The 17,981-nt window shown below is 41.0% G+C and overlaps 1 protein-coding gene across 8 annotated transcripts in view; it reads left to right on the top strand.

The window, feature by feature from the left end:
- The window catches only part of LOC110840095 (very long chain fatty acid elongase AAEL008004), a 78,992-nt gene that overhangs the window by 43,303 nt on the left and 17,708 nt on the right, over window positions 1-17,981 (top strand). For 4 of the 8 annotated variants that reach the window (XM_022084923.2, XM_022084913.2, XM_022084907.2 and 1 more), the window contains 3 exons: window positions 6,011-6,129; window positions 15,233-15,423; window positions 16,791-16,874. In XM_022084923.2, coding sequence (XP_021940615.2) covers window positions 6,072-6,129; window positions 15,233-15,423; window positions 16,791-16,874 — 333 coding nt within the window. In that variant the 5' untranslated portion in view covers window positions 6,011-6,071. Of the gene's footprint in view, window positions 1-5,244; window positions 5,707-6,010; window positions 6,130-13,518; window positions 13,729-13,806; window positions 13,829-15,232; window positions 15,424-16,790; window positions 16,875-17,981 lie in introns of those variants that run through there. The other 4 variants (XM_022084932.2, XM_022084887.2, XM_022084941.2 and 1 more) reach the window with 4 other exon arrangements.

Raw genomic sequence — 17,981 nt, 5'->3', positions numbered from 1 at the left:
GCAGCAGACAATGCCTAGAAGGGATGACGTCACAGGAGGGTTTACAAAAATTTGTAATAAAATAATTTCTACCCTTCACTAACTATCATTTGGATTTTGAAATAGAGGAGGAGGGGATTGACGGGGAATGTAGCACGCAAGGTAAATGAGTGCAAAGTTTTGGTTGGAAATACTGAATTAAAGTCTGCACTGGGAAGGCGTAGACACAGATTAAATGATATTTAAATGTATTTATCAGGGAAACAGGATTTGGGAGTGTGCGTTGGATTTATCCAGCTCAGGATAACGATCGGCGATGAACCTTTGGGTTCTATGGGAATTTCTTGACTGTCTGCGCGAATATTAGTTAGCAGGGTTCTCACGGAGGGGAGTATGAAGATGGCTGGCTGTCTTCTGGGGTGTTGCGCCGCGTAGTCTGGTAGAAGTTTATCGGCGTTTCAGATGTGTTTGCTGGGCCCTGATGATCTAGGCAGGAAGAACTTTCGAAACGTTGGTGTATACTTCTACCAGACTACGCGGCGTTACAACGCAGAAGACAGCCAGCCATCTTTGCTGTGTCGTTTTGTCTGCGAAACGTCCGCGCAGATGTGCACGGATTCTAAGACTCCCCACGCATTCCTCCAAAGGCGTTGACGTAATCGGCAAGTTTAATCCGAGGGTTTTTTCTTCTTTTCGCTTTGTTAGTCGAACACTTTCCTCTCAGACTTTGTTCAAGCTAATAAATGATTGAGTCTTGGGAAATTTGGTTCGCAAGTGCCCTCAGCAAGCTCGTGTTTGCATGTACTTGGTGGCTGCTCCACGAAGTTAATTCAGTGGTACAAGTACACTGTGAGAATTCTTTACTTAATGGGATTGACTCTTACAATGACGTCTCTTGTTATCATAATTAGTAGTTCTGAAGAACTTTGTTCATGTGTCACCAACAAATAATTTCTTCTCAAGGGTTTTGGAGTTTCAAGATTTAACGTCGTTTAACTAAGCACAATGCAACATTGAAGATGGCTGACTGTCTTCTGTGTTGTGGCGCCGTGCAGTCTGTTAGAAGTTTACCGACTTTTCAGAGGTCCTTGCTGCATCGATGTCATCGCCCTGATGATGGAGGCAGCAATAGCCTCTGAAACGTCGGTAAACAGGCTGCACGGCGCCACAACACAAAAGACAGTCAGCCATCTTCATACTCGCAGCCGTGAGCACTTTAGACTGCTAAGAGACTTACTTTAAAGCAGTTGTATTCAACCTGGGATACGCGAAGACATCTTAGGGGGTACGTGAAATTTAAAAAAAATATATATGTTATTTTATGATAAACACTGAATAATCAGTAATGTAATTTATTTAATTTATTTTAGATGTAGATTATATACTATGCATAACTTTGGGGGTACAAAGTTGAAGAGAAATTATATTTGGGGGTACAAAGTTGAAGAGAAATTATATTTGGGGGTACAAAGTTGAAGAGAAATTATATTTTGGGGTACGCGAACAAAAAATGGTTGAATACCATTTCTTTAAAGCATACAAGAGTTAAAAAACGATGGACTAATACGAAATGGTGTTTTTGTGTTTTAAGAATTTGGTTCGTACCTGAAAGAAAACGCAACACGTTACTATAAGATTAACCAAAATAAATACGAAGCATAACTTATTGTTAAAGCAGGTGGTACACATAGTTCCCTCCAAACTTTAATGTCCGAACCAGTTCCCAGTTTACGAAGAATATTGCTGTTTGGCGTCTCAGAATTTCAGCGGATTTGTTTTATTTGATTCCCGATCTTTGGAGTTCTAATTGTTCTGCGTAAAATCCCAAATACAACCTTCAATACACTCACCTACAGCGGGTAAATGTGTCAAGACTTCGATAATAATTGATAAATTACGTCTTCTTGAAACTTATAAGTAAACCAACGAAGCATCGGGCTGTGACGAAGACGTGGATGTGAAATAGGAACTGGGACAGACTTTTGAAAGTGAGTTCGTTTGAGGTTAAGGCGGACACTGCGTTACGAAATAACCAGTCCTGCCTCTTCAGGCGAATGTACGAAGTTGCGTGAAAAATTGTACGGCACTCTCTCTTCTCTCGTTGTTAATTAAAAAATATTTACGATGTTTTTATGTGTTAAGAGACTACAAGGTGTATTCACTTCTCTGGTCTTCTCAGACCCCACATAATGCAGAAGGTCCAGGCCTTCTAACGGAGATGCTCCACGAAACAGCAATAATATATATCGCTTTATGCAATACAGAAACATCATGTGGCACCCTGGCTAGGACTTCAGGAAGAGCATTTGGTACATAATAGAATAGTAAATGTTTCAAAATAACGTGAATGGTGAGACAGTTCTGCAAACATAACGTAAAGAGTGAAAGTTTTAGAATTAAAACAATTAACTTTAATTTGTGTATAGTAGGAGCTATACCGCCTCTCCCCCCCCCCCCAAGTGCCTACGTGGCGTATACTGGGACAGCCTTACTTCGTTTTTATTAGGCCTTGTAATCCTGGGGTCTCGTGTTCGATTCCCGGCGGTGCCCGAATTTATAACTTGTGTTGGTCAAGGCGGTGGTCTAGGCAACATGGAGTTTTCCTCCGTGGCATCCCAACAATTACTCCATTCACACACAGAAGGAGGCAATGGCAAACCACTTCTGGATCATCTGCCAAGAACGTATATGAACAGGTCCCAGTCCGAGAAAAGGATGGAAGGATCCTGTTCATATGGACCTGTCGTCACACAGAACACTAAAAAAAAAGTGTTTGAGGTCACGCATGTGAGGTCGTGAATAAGAAGCGATTTGTTGCACCAATGCAGGAATCAGCACTGAAGAAACACGAAGGCCAGCGACGTAATGAAATCGCAAATGACTTTGCTCTTAAACTGAGTGTCCTCTCCGGTGCAGACTGAGTGCATACACCATGAAGATGTATACATTTCGTTTGAAGCTCCTTCGAATACGAGGAAATGCCTTGCAGTGTTTGAACTGGACAGGGACAAGGCTTAAGCGTGAAACTGGCCGTTCATCTCAATTTAGTGCCAAGGTCAAGAATGCGTGGAGTTTTATTCACACGTCCTCAGTACGCCTTGTCAGTTTGGTGGGCCGGAGCGTGAGGCTGATCACTGATCTGAGGATGCGAGGACCCACAGGTCGATCTATTCGTGGAATGGTGGTTAAATTTACCTATGGAACGGGCCATCGGAAGCACTCGACACCTTTCCTCGATGGTCGACGGTGGGTGATGCGTCAGACCGCATCCAAGACGTCGTCATCGCACAGAGGACGTTGATGCTTCTCGCTGCAAAGGGCCCGTGTCGAATGGACTTTGACTTCAGGCTGTAGGCCGAACGCGGCGTCTCGGTGTAGAAATATGTTACGTAATCAGTAAAGACACGTGCTGAGATAGAGTTGCACGACAAAGAACGGGCTTGTTACGTCGTTAGTCACAGGACTCCGGTTGAAAAAGCCCGGAAGGAACGGATGATACGGGACCCTAAGAAATAGGAATTTTACTCCGTTGTTTGTGCTGATCGAAATTATTGGCTTTGTGCACAAGGTAAATGTACAGTTGAGTTCCTTAAAAGGAAGAAATTTGTCGACAAGTTGAGAAACTACAAACTTTTAAAGAAACGCATAACAGCGTAGGTCGTAAACTTTGAGGCTGTTAGGCGTAATTTAAATTTATTTTTGACCGTAAACCTCATCAGTGTCAGACTCTGCACCTTCAGGTAATCCCAGCCTTGTCAAATCGAAAGGACGTTGCTGATATTCTGTGTCTCTCTCCTTGTCATACAATTATTACAGTTCATTATCGATTTTAATCGTCGTTTAGAATAATTATATTGTCTTCAGCGCGTAATTAAACAGCAGGCACTCCAGTGGCTGACTCTACAGGCATTACGTGAGAACATCTTCGTAAATTTTATACAACCCTGGAAGCTGAGGCCACCACTGCCGAACGCAATAAAACGTAACCCTGAACTTTACTCAGGACATTCTTCCATTAATGAGAATGGTGAACGTAGCTTGAATACCAGCAGCTGATTAAGCGAAATTAGAAATCTCGTGGACTCGCTTCCTGCCGTAATTCAGCAAAATTGCCAGTGGGTTAATAAACAGGGGGCAGAGCGGTTCGAGAATGATGCCTCGGATTGGCACTTTAAATAATGTAAAACGAAGTCGATATCAGCTTCCATTTCCCTCTGTTTCGCTTACGCGAGAGCCATCGTACCGTTCCGACATAAATATGGCGCGTGTAACCCCGCGCCGAACCAATCAGATACTTTGAACAGTAAGACCCTGTGCGCATGAGCGGTTTCTGCTGCCGAAAAATGATTCATTTTCGATGCGGTGCGGTGGTGTTTGTAACCTTCGTTCCTGTAATTTCTTCAGTGAACCAGACAGTGTATATTCAAGCGCCATTATTTTATCGTGCTTAGTTTATCAGCTAGGGGAACCACCCTCACCTAGATTCAAACTCAGGAAACTTTTGACTTTTATAAAATATTTTCTTGGTTTCGAGGGATTACTGTTCCAAGTATCATCTTATTATTATTTAGTGTTCTGTCTGACGACAGGTCCATATGAACAGGATCCTTCCATCCTTTTCTCGGACTGGGACTTGTTCATATTACGTTCCTGGCAGATGATCCAGAAGTGGTTTGCCATTGCCTTCTTCTGTGTGTGAATGGAGTAATTGTTGGGATGCCACGGAGGAAAACTCCGTGTTGCCTAGACCACGGCCTTGCCCAACACAAGTTATAAATTCGGGCACCGCCCGGAATCGAACCCGAGACCCCCAGGATTACAAGGCCAGCGTTCTAACCGCTAGACGAAAATTGAACGACGTAAGCTGGCGCTTTCGGAAGGTAATGTAAGAACGTCACATGACGGCGTCCACTGCACAGGAAGGTTCACAAGTTCTTTACCTTTTCATTATAAACAAGCATCTAAAAAAGTCGTTCCTGCGTTCGTGATCGTCCGGAAACAAATTTCGCACGCCTCGACGCCTGATTGATCTCAGACGACTCCATCTGAAACCTTCGGGCTCCAACAAGAGAAAATTTATTCATGACACTGGCGTCATAAGTTGCCTTAACTTCTAAGAACAGGAAAATGATATGAAACAGTTGGTTACCGCCATTTTGTTGTAGGCTTTTTATTTGAATCCCCCCCCCCTCCCACTCTCCCTCCCCTTATTGCGTCATCACTTTGTTCTGGGCTGACGTTGATCGCGGTAGTTTCCCAGCTCCTTGGCGATCGTTATTGGTGGATAGGAAGACGGTCTCCTTCCTTCGAAGTCGACTAACTTTGTGGTTGTCTCTGGTTCCGTTTCTGACATTTCTTTTCGAACGTCCTTAACCACCCCATCGACACTTCTTCGTCGCTTCGCGTTCGTCATTTGTTCTTTTAAGTCTGTCTTACGTCAGCTGTCGTTACCAGGAGACACGTAACAAACTTGACGGCGACGACCGGTGTTCAAATAGTGCCAGAGGTGAGAGCAAGCACCGGGAAAGTGGCTGTGTAATGCATTCGATTGTGTGCAAACTGCGTGAAATTGTTTACTAAGAGAATCCGTGTGTAGTTAGCCCACACACTTGGAAATAGTTGCCATAAAAACCACAGACGAAACATTTTGTAGGCATTCTCCACCTGTTGTTCAACAAGTGAAATAATCTTTCGTCCTGTGACGTCAGAGAGCCGTCTAAGGAACAGGTAGGTGGCGGTCCTGGCGATTTTAATATCTTACAGCGAATAATTTTGTCACGCGAAGTAAAAATCTCATGTAAAAGGAGATTTTACATTTGTTTTAATAGCAATTTATCCGGCGGAGTTTACAATTCACAAAACAGCGTCCAGACAATTTCTGGACGCTGGGCACGCTTACCTGGGGATAAAACGGACGGAGCTTCATTTAATATCGAGGCACAGAACCCACAGCTCCATTTTGCCAGCGGGTAAAATGTCTACCAGTTTATTATCTTTATTAATTGTAATATTTTTGTCTTGTGTGTTACAGGTTGCGGCGGCTTAAGGGGGAACTAATTTGAAGCAGTTGTAGAAGTTGGAGGATCATCAGAATGGCACAGATAATTAAATTCTTTGACGATATCCACACGATGATGCAAAATAATGGCGGTAGGTGATTCTAAAGTACTTTTTTTTAAAAAAAAAAATTAAACCGTTAGGCATTGATATCTGCTTAAGGTGAGAGTAAAATGGTGGACATTTTAAAATGGCCACTCGTAATTCGTGCCTGTCAGATGAACAAGTCCGTAGCTTCATCCTCGCGTGAGTGTCGGCTTGTTAGCCGAATGTAATGTTGTCCTGTGCCACTCGCCACTTAATTTTTTAAAGATTTATTAATATCAGAAAGTATTTCTTATAGAATTTAAAAACAGGGTTCTGTTATCGTAAACTTTGGGCGATTACTTATTTATCTTAATATGATGGTAAAGTTGCGTCATATTGTGATATAATAAGTATATATATTAAATCTTGTCCGTCTAATCACAATAATTCTTATTAAATATTAAAATATTACAATGATTAACATTTAAAATATATAAAATATTAATATCGTTTTGAAGCTTTATATAATTATATACACCTGAGGATGGTTCTTTTAGGAACGAAAACATGTCGTGAAACATGAAAAATGATGGTCTAATGTAAATAGAATATTTCGATAAAGAACATCATTTAATATTTTAAATATTTTAAATGTTAATTATTGTAATATTTTAATATTTAATAAGAATTATTGTGATTAGACGGACAAGATTTAATATATATTTAACTTAATATGTTAAATAGTACGGCATTGTATTTATACCTTCCTGTTTAACCGTTCTAACTTCTGGAAAGGATTTTCTGAATTAATTTTGACGTAAATACGTCTATATTTTAGGGTCAGTGTTATTCGGCAAAAATGTGTTACGAAAAATTGTTACGAAAAAGGGAAACGAAAAAGTGTAACTTCATTGTTATGTTACCTTAGAAACGTCATCTGTTTATCAACAAATAAACAACAATGGTTACCTACATAGTTACCTTACCTAACCTTACCTTACATTACATTTAGCTACCACAGACCCATCTTAAGCGTAACTAATTCAAGTTGATTAAGCAAAGTCTTAATCAAACTTTACTCAATTGTAAAGCCTGTATAAAGGAAATATTTAGAATAAAGCCAATATATAAACTTCCTTTCCGTATAGACGTATTTACGTCAAATTCTCCGGAACCGTGGTTCCACTGACAACTTTTTAATTTTCGTTTAAAGCAGATGGACCCCCGGTTAATCCGGTGTGATTCTGAAACTCTTCCTCGGTGCACATGCTCTAGTTTGGTTCACGTTCGTAAATTTACGCGAATCACGTGACGTCAGGTCCGGAGATCGAGGTGGCTACTCGGTCGAGTAATTTCAATGGAATAATACGTATATAATTCCCAGCAAGAGTATCGAAGTTTGCGTAGACTGATCGTCGAATATCCCGTATTATTTAAACATTTTTTTTACCCCACCGCGTGATTTTATCTTCAAGAGTTCAAGAAATTAAGTAAATTTTAATTTTTGATCGTTTTAGCTACAGTCAGTTTAATTGTATAAATTCATATTACGGCGGTACGGTCGGTAAGAAATATTTGAAACCTGCTCTGCTAGCCAACAGACCCCGAAGAACATTTCTCTAAAAGCACACGGACTTGATAACTGGGTGTTAATTCACAGTTAATCAGGAGCATAAGAATCACGGAAGTGAATGTTTTGTGAATGTTAACTAACAACATTTAACCTAAGTACGAGGCTTAGTGGGACGAACCGAAGTTAACCTCCTCCAGAACAAACTTCCCTGTACATCGGTTTTAGAGGTGGAAATTTGGCGCACGTCGCCAGGGCGTCGAGTCCTGATTACTCCTGATACTCTCGTAGTGCAGTTCATATGGCGTGACCCGGATTGCTGTCGCTCTGAAACCACAGGTCTTGGGTTCGATTTACATTGAAGCAACTCCCCTCCCCCCCACTCCCCGGAACAGACTGGCTATTGAAGATTTCTGTCTTCTGGGTTGTTGCGCTGTGTAGTCTGGTCGATGTTAACCGACTTTTCAGAGGTCATACTGCCTCCGTCATCAGGGCGATGAGTCTGAAGATTTCCGTCTTCTGGGTTGTTGCGCTGTGTAGACTGGTCGATGTTAACCAACGTTTCGGAGGTCATACTGCCTCCGTCATCAGAGTATGAAGATTTCTGTCTTCTGGGTTGTTGCGCTGTGTAGTCTGGTCGATGTTAACCGACTTTTCAGAGGTCATACTGCCTCCGTCATCAGGGCGATGAGTCTGAAGATTTCCGTCTTCTGGGTTGTTGCGCTGTGTAGACTGGTCGATGTTAACCAACGTTTCGGAGGTCATACTGCCTCCGTCATCAGAGTATGAAGATTTCTGTCTTCTGGGTTGTTGCGCTGTGTAGTCTGGTCGATGTTAACCAACGTTTCAGAGGTCATACTGCCTCCGTCATCAGAGTATGAAGATTTCTGTCTTCTGGGTTGTTGCGCTGTGTAGTCTGGTCGATGTTAACCAACGTTTCAGAGGTCATACTGCCTCCGTCATCAGAGTATGAAGATTTCTGTCTTCTGGGTTGTTGCGCTGTGTAGTCTGGTCGATGTTAACCAACGTTTCAGAGGTCATACTGCCTCCGTCATCAGAGTATGAAGATTTCTGTCTTCTGGGTTGTTGCGCTGTGTAGTCTGGTCGATGTTAACCAACGTTTCAGAGGTCATACTGCCTCCGTCATCAGAGTATGAAGATTTCTGTCTTCTGGGTTGTTGCGCTGTGTAGTCTGGTCGATGTTAACTAACGTTTCGGAGGTCATACTGCCTCCGTCATCAGGGCGCAACAACCCAGAAGACAGAAATCTTCATACTCACCGCTGTGAGAACCTCAAGTCTTACAAAAACTGGCTATTGTATGCGAATCATATACGATTTCAAAATACTTTGTGTTGGACGCAGGAAGTGACATGAGAAGAATTGCAGGTGACATTTGAGAAATGTAACCGAATGTAAATAAACTTGTTTGTCATCATTGAATCGGTAAAGGACTTGGTGACCTTACAAGTGAACATTATGATAAATATTCGAGGTACAATGGGGCATGGCGGCCTTGAACGTGCCAGTTCTTTCCAAATATGCACGTCATCCCGAATGGTGAGAATATTAGTCTCTGTGCTGTTTAAATTTGTTGAACTTGGTGGGAAATCGACTTGTAAACAGGCGGAACTGCTTCTGCGCTGTGCGGAAAATGAACGCAGAAGACTTTCTTTTTTTTAAAACTATGGTCACTCTTCGATGCGATCTTTGAGTCTGCATTCTGTTAAGTTTTAAAGTTCTGCATTTTTGGGTCTTAAGACACGAAGTTCAAATGGGCTAATACAATTTTACCACAGCAGATACTAAATCAACGTATTCAAGTACAGGACGTACGTAGATTTGTATGTATTGTGACAAATCAGATGAAAGTGTTTCTTTCTCAGAGGACCGCAGGCCACGAACTACGCACGACATCGACGACCACCGCTCACTGTCTCAGTAAATTAACCTGTAAAATATGCAGTTGTCCTGTTATTGTATGGAGTGACAGTATTTAACATGTAACATGACCATTGAACAAGTTAGGAAATCATCGCTTGGCGTAACAGCTTTGAGGTGTTCGTCAGAATTTTTACGTGTGGCCAAGGTGTTATGGTAACTATGGCAACCAAGTCAGCCTGCAGATTCTGTACCCCCAATGACGGGGTCATATAATACGCTTGCAGGACTTCGTCGTGTCTGCTGTCCGGTTTTAACCAACACTGAAATGCTTCGACGAATTTTAGTAAAACTTCGCGGTGTAAAATTTTATTATAAATCTGCTCTCGGTATTTAAGGCTTTGACCGGGATGTTCTTTTGTTAAATCTTATGTGGTACCGCCTGATTTGACTTCTAATGGTTAAGTGAAGTGTTTTCTTCGCGGTACGGTCTGGATTCGTAAATATTATGAAGACGAGCTTCGGCTTCAAAGGGTTAACCAGCTGATTTTCGTAATGGTGAGGTGTAGTGTTTTCTTCGCGGTACGGACTGAATTCATAAATAATATTCAGACGATCTTCGGCTTCAAAGGGTTAATGACAAGTATTCGTCGTCCGATAACGTACAAGTTCCGGAAGATTAGCTGCAGTTTCGGACGTCTGTCGCTTGAAAATGTAAAACTTCTCTCCGTCTGAGCTTAGTTCAAGAATTACATTTTCTGGTGTACCCTGTACAAAGACATGAACCCAGTACCTGCTGGTACTAGAGTCGTCCTATTCGCGATTGATGACTGAGGGTGTCTCGTCTCGAGTGACTGCCTTGTCTCTCTTGAATGTGAACGTGTTTTCTGTACGAGAAATGCATTTGGTTCGAGCGTATTCGGGTATTTCTTTAAATTTCGAAATATATTGCGAAATTAAGGCGAAGTCCCTGTGCTTAGCTGCCACTCCTTGAACACGTATTTCTATGCTTACTTAAACATCGGTGCCATGAACATGCGCGGACGATTATATTATGGTAGATAAAATATTCCGCGGCTTTGAACTCTGATAACAAACCACATGAAAAGGATCCATTGTCCAAAGTCAAAGCGACCTCACTTCTGTACAATCGCCTGGTTCTAGGAACTTCGCGAAAAATATATTTACTTATTTAAATAGTGATTAATTTTGATAATTTAAATAACCTCTGTTGAAAAGACAGTGATATTTCACGTCATTAAATACATAATATTCTTCCGAGTAATGTTTTCGTCTGATTAAAAAGTTGTCAGTGGAACCAAGGTTCCGGGGAATCTGACGTAAATACGTCTTTGTATTTAAATTATATTTAGGCAATAAATACAATGAAAGGAAGTTTATATATCGGCTTTATTCTAAATATTTCCTTTATACATGCTTTACAATTGCGTAAAGTTTGATTAAGACTTTGCTTATTTAACTTGAATTAGTTACGCTTAAGATGGGTCTGTGGTAGCTGAATGTAATGTAAAGTAATGTAAAGTAACTATGTAGGTAACCATTGTTGTTTATTTGTTGATAAACAGATGACGTTTCCAAGGTAACATAACATTGAAGTTACACTTTTTCGTTTCCCTTTTTCGTAACACTTTTTCGTAACACATTTTTGCCGAATAACACTGACCCTAAAATATAGACGTATTTACGTCAAAATGACACAGCGATGGGGCAGTACATCATCCACTTACAGACTTTTGTTACTACACAACACTCATTGAATTCCGTATACAAATAAAATAATTTGACTAATTAAAGCGAGCAAAGTATAGTTCATATACATATGTAGGTAATCTGGTAGAAATTTACCGACGTCTCATACGTGCTTACTGCCACTATCATCGCCCTGATGATGGAGGCAACAATCTCCTCCGAAACGTCGGTAAACTTATGCCATATTATACGGCGCGACAACCCACAAGACAGGCATCTGAACCTGAAAACTCACTAATTAAGTAGTGTTTGAGGTCGTCTATGGCACAAGATCGGAAGTCATATTGAAGGAGGCGTTCTTTCCACTAATCCAAGTACTTGCAGCAATCGGAGAAAAAGTATTTTCACCACAATGCAATTAAGTCCACTGCAGACAGCGCCCGAGAGCAGAGGAAACATTCTAACTCAAGAGAAAGTCACAGATCGAAGGCATTACGTAACATGTGACTCGAGGGCTTCGTGTAACCACTTCGACGCTTCAGTTGCCTCGATATTGATTCGTTTGTGATTAAATGTTGCAGCGGAACGCTCAGAATATAACAGTTTCTTCACACGCGTCATTTAAACGTGAAATGCCTCAGATTTAAACTTTAAAAACTTCTTTTACTCGAATTCTGTTTTCTATTTTTTGACGTAAATACGTCTATATTTTAGGGTCAGTGTTATTCGGCAAAAATGTGTTACGAAAAAGTGTTACGAAAAAATGTTACGAAAAAGGGAAACGAAAAAGTGTAACTTCATTGTTATGTTACCTTGGAAACGTCATCTGTTTATCAACAAATAAACAACAATGGTTACCTACATAGTTACCTTACCTAACCTTACCTTACATTACATTCAGCTACCACAGACCCATCTTAAGCGTAACTAATTCAAGTTGATTAAGCAAAGTCTTCATCAAACCTTACTCAAATGTAAAGCCTGTATAAAGGAAATATTTAGAATAAAGCCAATATATAAACTTCCTTTCCGTATAGACGTATTTACGTCAAATTCTCCGGAACCGTGGTTCCACTGTCAACTTTTTTCTCGAGTATCTGTGTCTGACGAATGTTCGATTACTCGATCAGTAGCCGATCGATTACATCGAAGTCCAGTTCCTTCTCTGCATGCAGTTAACCTTGACCGGAGAATGTTGAATGAATTTGTATGTGTAGCTGATCGTGGTGATATTCATAGGTAATTACTAGTGAAATTTATCGCCCGTCCTTTTTATGTAGATTCCTTTCACTACTCTGGAAATTCTTCCTTATTCGAAACAGAACTAGACACAGCTTGTTTGTGTTTCGCTCCAACCAAGGTCGTTGGCTTTATGTGCAAGTTGGGACAGCGTTTATTCTTAATTTATGAATATGTAATAATTGGCCACAGCTCGTGAAGTCCCTTCGAAGCAGTGCGAATTGGAAGTCATTGTTGGCGACATCTGACTAGTGATATTTTTAAGAAGTGATGACTTTGTTATGACGTTTATCAACAATGGAAAATGCTTGTATTTCATTTGACATTGCTTTTAATGTTCGTAAATTAACTCTTTGAAGTTGTGATAAATATTTCCGTCACAAACAACTATGTGCGTTAGTATTTAACACACAATCACAGAATGACATTGGCCTTTCTGGAGAGGGGAAAATGGCAAACTTCCGGCATTAAATAATCGAGCACGTAATTTTATACGACGGAAACAACTTTGTGCAACGGTTAAATGTAAAACTGGGAAGGTATTTTTCGCAGAAACTCTTACGTCCGCGCGAATGACCCAGACTATTTGCGATTGTCAACACAGGAAACAGACAAACATCAAACGGTGGTTAATCATTTTGATTTCTTCATTTTGCATTTATCGCACAAGCAGTTTATATATCCAGTATTTTGTTTCAAAATTAACTCTTTCACTGTATCGTTAGGGTTACCAAGCAGTTCCATTGGTACCGTTTTGCTATCCAGAACACATCTTCCTGTCTTCGGGAGGAACTTTCTGGTATTAAAAGTATTTCACGTAATACTAGGAACTGCCGCTTATGGCGCTCCTCTACGCTCTGGGCCGTGTATGCAGCTAGCTGCCTTTCCTGCTCATCCCTCTGTGCTTGTAGCGACTGTACGTCCATCTGTCGGAATAATAATCGTTAAAGTTGTTCAAACACCATTTTAGAGGAATATGGCTGTCTTCTGGGTTGAAGCGCCGTGTATTCTGGTAAAAGTCTACTGACGTTTCAGAGCTGCTTGTTGCTCAGTCGTCAGGGCGACGGGGAGGGAACAAGGACATGTGAAATGTCGTCAACCCAGACGACAGCCATCTTAGTTTTCGTATCAATTAGACCTTGGCCTATTAACGGAGGCTGAATGTTCTTGCTGGTGTGTACGCTTTCGCGAAACGGATCAAGGTGACAGAAGACTGACATCGTTAAGTGTTCGTCGCCATTCCTCGAGTGTTTGAATTGAATTCAGGTACGAAGCAGTGTTATTCGGTTTTCCATTCTCGGCTTCTTGCCAAAGGGAGTGTAGATCTGATAAAACAGCTTTCGTACAGAAAATACTTGCTGTTAATGTAAGTAACTTACGTTAGCTACAAGCAGCGCTTTAGTGGGACGGAAATTTAAATGTTTAACCCTTTGCTTGTTTCGTAAAATTACGAGGTGCGATCGTAAAGTTTCAAGACTGTGTCAATAGCGGGCGAACCGGATGTAGTACGAGCTTCTGCGTTTAGGGGGTGCGGCCGACATTCATAGTGAATCAGTGTGCCAGCCGGCATCATCGAATTAGCATTTGTTTCTTATTACGGGCGTTTTGGTAGTGCATTACACCGACCCTCCTGCGATTTCGGAATGGCGGATTTTCATGAACAAAGAGTCTTCTAGGGTGCATTTGAGCCTGAGAGGAGGAGACCGCTGGGGAGACCTAGACGTAGATGGGAGGATAGTATTAAGCGGGATCTGTGGGAGATAGGAGTCGAAGGAGACTGGATTTTGTTGGCCCGATGGAGGGCTTTGGTTTATTCGGTGATGAACCTTCGAGTTCCCTAAGCCAGGTAGTTAGTTAGTGATGGACGGAAAACACAGATGAATATGTACGTCCATCGGAATCCATGCAGGGTCACAGACTTCTTCCTCATGTAAATTATTGGCCTTGGAAATCCACTTGTACCAGGGCCGTAACTGAAACATGACGTTAGAAGTTTCTTCTCCAATCACCATATTCGTGTTTGTAGCGGGAACCGGAAAACCCTGCTCACGTTACGAAATATAAATTAAAGAATGCTGGAGCTGCAGGTATCATACGAACTGGAGATTTGTGCGCATATTTTAACCTTAAAGTGTACGTGTAAGGAAAATCCGTGTGTGTACACAGGCCTTGAGAGGCTTTAAGTGGAAGTTTCAGATAGTTTTGAACTTTCCAAGGTCAGATACTTGGAGAAACTAAGTGGCAGCACCTGTTCGTCACTCGTTTCCTTAAAGTGAACTACATCGATACATTTTAACCTTATAAAACTGACGAAAGGATAATTGGATTCCACAAATATTCGACTTTGAACTTCTGGACTTGGATGAACGACGTAATTACGTACGAATTTTTAAAGCCTGGTACAACATCAGTGTTCATTGCGTCGATTTAGAAGTAACTGTAATTTTTATGTCTTCAAACATGTTAGCTTTATTTATGTTATGAATCATCCGAATGGATCTTGTTTGACTTGTGTCTTCCGTGGCCTTGTACCGGTTTTCTTGGACCAAATTTTGAACTCGGTCAGAACCAGGAACCGCTTTTTAAACTAACGGAGGCGTAGGAGTTGCTTTTTGATGTATTTTCGCTTATACACATTATAATCTCTAATTAAGATCTTCTGTGTTTTATTAGTGTCTAGAGTTGTTAAAGGTAATAAAAGTATTTATTTATTAACAGATTCGGAGCAGCAATGTCACAGTTTTCATGTAATATCTTTCTTGTGTTGCAGATCCAAGGACAGCCAAATGGCCTCTGATGAGCAGTCCGCTCCCAACGTTAGCAATATGTCTGACCTATGTCTATCTCGTAAAAGTTTTGGGTCCTAGAATAATGGAGAATAAGAAACCTATGGAACTGAGGAATGTGCTGATTTATTACAATTTTTTTCAAGTTTTATTCAGCTTATGGCTTTTTTGTGAGGTGAGCAACGTCACACTTGAAGTTTTCTGTGCCTTCTCTCGTCTTACTCATGTTTAAAAGGTGTTACCATCTTATGTACGCGATTAACTTTCAGACATTCTTAATTTTGTGTAATGAAATATTATGTCAGCGCTCTCACGACTTTTTATAAAGCAGAATAGAAATGCACCTACAGGTTGGACAAATTTCTGTGGCCACGCCCCTCTTAAAGTAGTTGTTTTAATCTGAGTTGGTCCTGGAATGCAGCGACAAAATGCTCAAACAAGCGCCGAAGCTTCGGAGGTGCGATCGGAAAGTTTCAAGACTGCGCGTATAAAAACCCGTACACTTATCTCAGGTATTAAATTCATCCATCACCCTCGAAGTAGTTCCCCTGGGAGTGAACACAACGATCCCAGCGCCGCTGCCAAGCCTGGAAACATCCCTGGAAATCTTTCTTTGTCAGCCTGTCAAGCACCATCTGCGATTCTGCCTGAATCTCTTCTATCGTCTCAAATCTCCTTCCCTTTAGCTGAATTTTCATCTTTGGGAAGAGGAAACCTTAGAAAGGAAGTTGGGGTCGGTTCTTGCAAGATCTTTGAGCTCCTGACAAACGAGAAGTCGATTCTGCTTCTGGTCCTCAGACAGGATGCGTCGCATGTGGAGTTCTTCCTTTAGAATCAGCTGACAGGTCCCATAGCCTATCCCAACAATGTCGCACAAGTCGTTGATGGTACGACGTCGATCTTCGTAACATTTTCGGGCGTTGTGCTCGAAGATCGAAGATGGTCGTCCAGAACGCTCGTCATCATCGACAGAGGTTCGGCCATTTTTAAAACGTGAATGCCACACAAAAGTTTGCGGACTCCCCAAATGCTTGCTTTAGCATTTCATAGGTTTCCGTAGCCGTTTTGGCGAGTCTTTGGCAAAATTTGATGCACACGCCATTCCTGAAATCGCAGGAGGGTCGGTGTAATGCACTACCAAAACGCCCGTAACTAAGAAACAAATGCTAATTCGATTATGCCGGCTGGCACACTGATTCACTATGAATGTAGGCCGCACCCCCTAAACGCAGAAGCTCGTACTACAACCGGTTCGCCATCTATTGACACAGTCTTGAAACTTTCCGATCGCACCTCGTATGTCGGACGGCCTGACTGAACTGTTACGTCGAATCCTGTTAGCTGTCGGCATTAGAGGAGAAAGTTTTAACTGATGCCTGCAAGGGTTTATTCAGTACAGACTGTTTTGTTGAGTTTAGTTAATTTGATTTAACTGAAGTTGCCGTCGACTGATGTTCAAATGCCAATCTAAGACATAATTAATGTGATATAATTTCCTTGTTTGTTTGTTGCTGAAGGAAACATTTTGTTGTGTCATTGCAGATAGGCATGTCAGGGTGGCTGACTGGTCGTTATAATCTACGCTGCGAGCCAGTTGACTACTCAAATCACCCAGTCACAATTAGGGTGAGTTGACAAAATTCTGTCCTCAATCTAATAATATCATCAACGCTCCAGTTTCCATGCTCCGAGCGATAATAACAGTGCAACAGATTTAAGTGTAATTTGTGTACGCTCGTAAGCACTGCTAGGGGGCAAACAGCAAGATCTTGGACAAAAAAATGAATCGGCTAAAGAGGATTACACATGAAAACAGAGAGAAAATAATTTTTTTTAATAAACTGTCCAAGTGTCATTGCTATGCGTAGAGAAATTGTTAAATTAATTGATCCAAGAAAAGATGTACATTTAATTCTCAATTTTTTTTTTAATAAATTTTAATATTCCATGAACCCTAAGGTTCCGCGGAAGATGAGACGAGTTTCTTGACCACTTGAATGAATATTAGTTTCTTAAGAAAAAACTGTTCTCTTATGGGAGTACGTGAGATTTGCACATATTTCCCATAATGCAGCAGTCAATATAACCAGGCATTAATAGCTTCAGATATAAGGAACGTCTCTGGCCAGAGAAATCCCGTGCAGCGTGTAATACAGTATCTTAATTCAAATTTTAAACTATCTAAAACTGAAATTATAATTTGTATTTCCATCTGCTATCGCTTAACAGTTGCTTCGTTATTAAGAATACTTTATCAGCCAATTCGGCCACCTTCGGTACATATTCGTCAATGTAATACGGGTCTTGCAGAGTGCGCACACAAAACTGATATATTTATAGCAGTAACTCGGGCAAGAGTGCCATGTGGTCTGGTAAACTTCTACCAGACTAATCACGCTACAACCCAGAAGATGGTCATCTTCGTACTCACCTTTATAAGAATCTGAAATCAAACTTACGCTTCGTCTTCTCAAGTTCTGTTTGGTCTGAAGCATTGCACATTCTTATGCCAGTCGATTCTTTCCGCGTAAGACCGTTCTGTGCTAGGAACCGTATTTGTGGTGTCAAACTGTTAATTCCTCGCTCAAACTTCACATTTAAGAGATCTTGCTCTGTTTCTTTACAGTACACGGTAAATTTTGTTTAAATAAAAACCAATCTTGAAAATGAAAAATGAGAAGAGTAGGAACAATCAGTAAAATGTATTTTGATAGTACACTTATTAATCTGTGA

The sequence above is a fragment of the Zootermopsis nevadensis genome, unplaced genomic scaffold (genome assembly GCF_977971745.1).
Source record: "Zootermopsis nevadensis isolate Lab colony 2312 unplaced genomic scaffold, Znev_1.0 Znev_ptg000001l, whole genome shotgun sequence".
Lineage (NCBI taxonomy): Eukaryota > Metazoa > Arthropoda > Insecta > Blattodea > Termopsidae > Zootermopsis > Zootermopsis nevadensis.
Note: the sequence above shows the minus strand (reverse complement) of the source record. Positions and strands in the feature narration are given on the sequence as shown.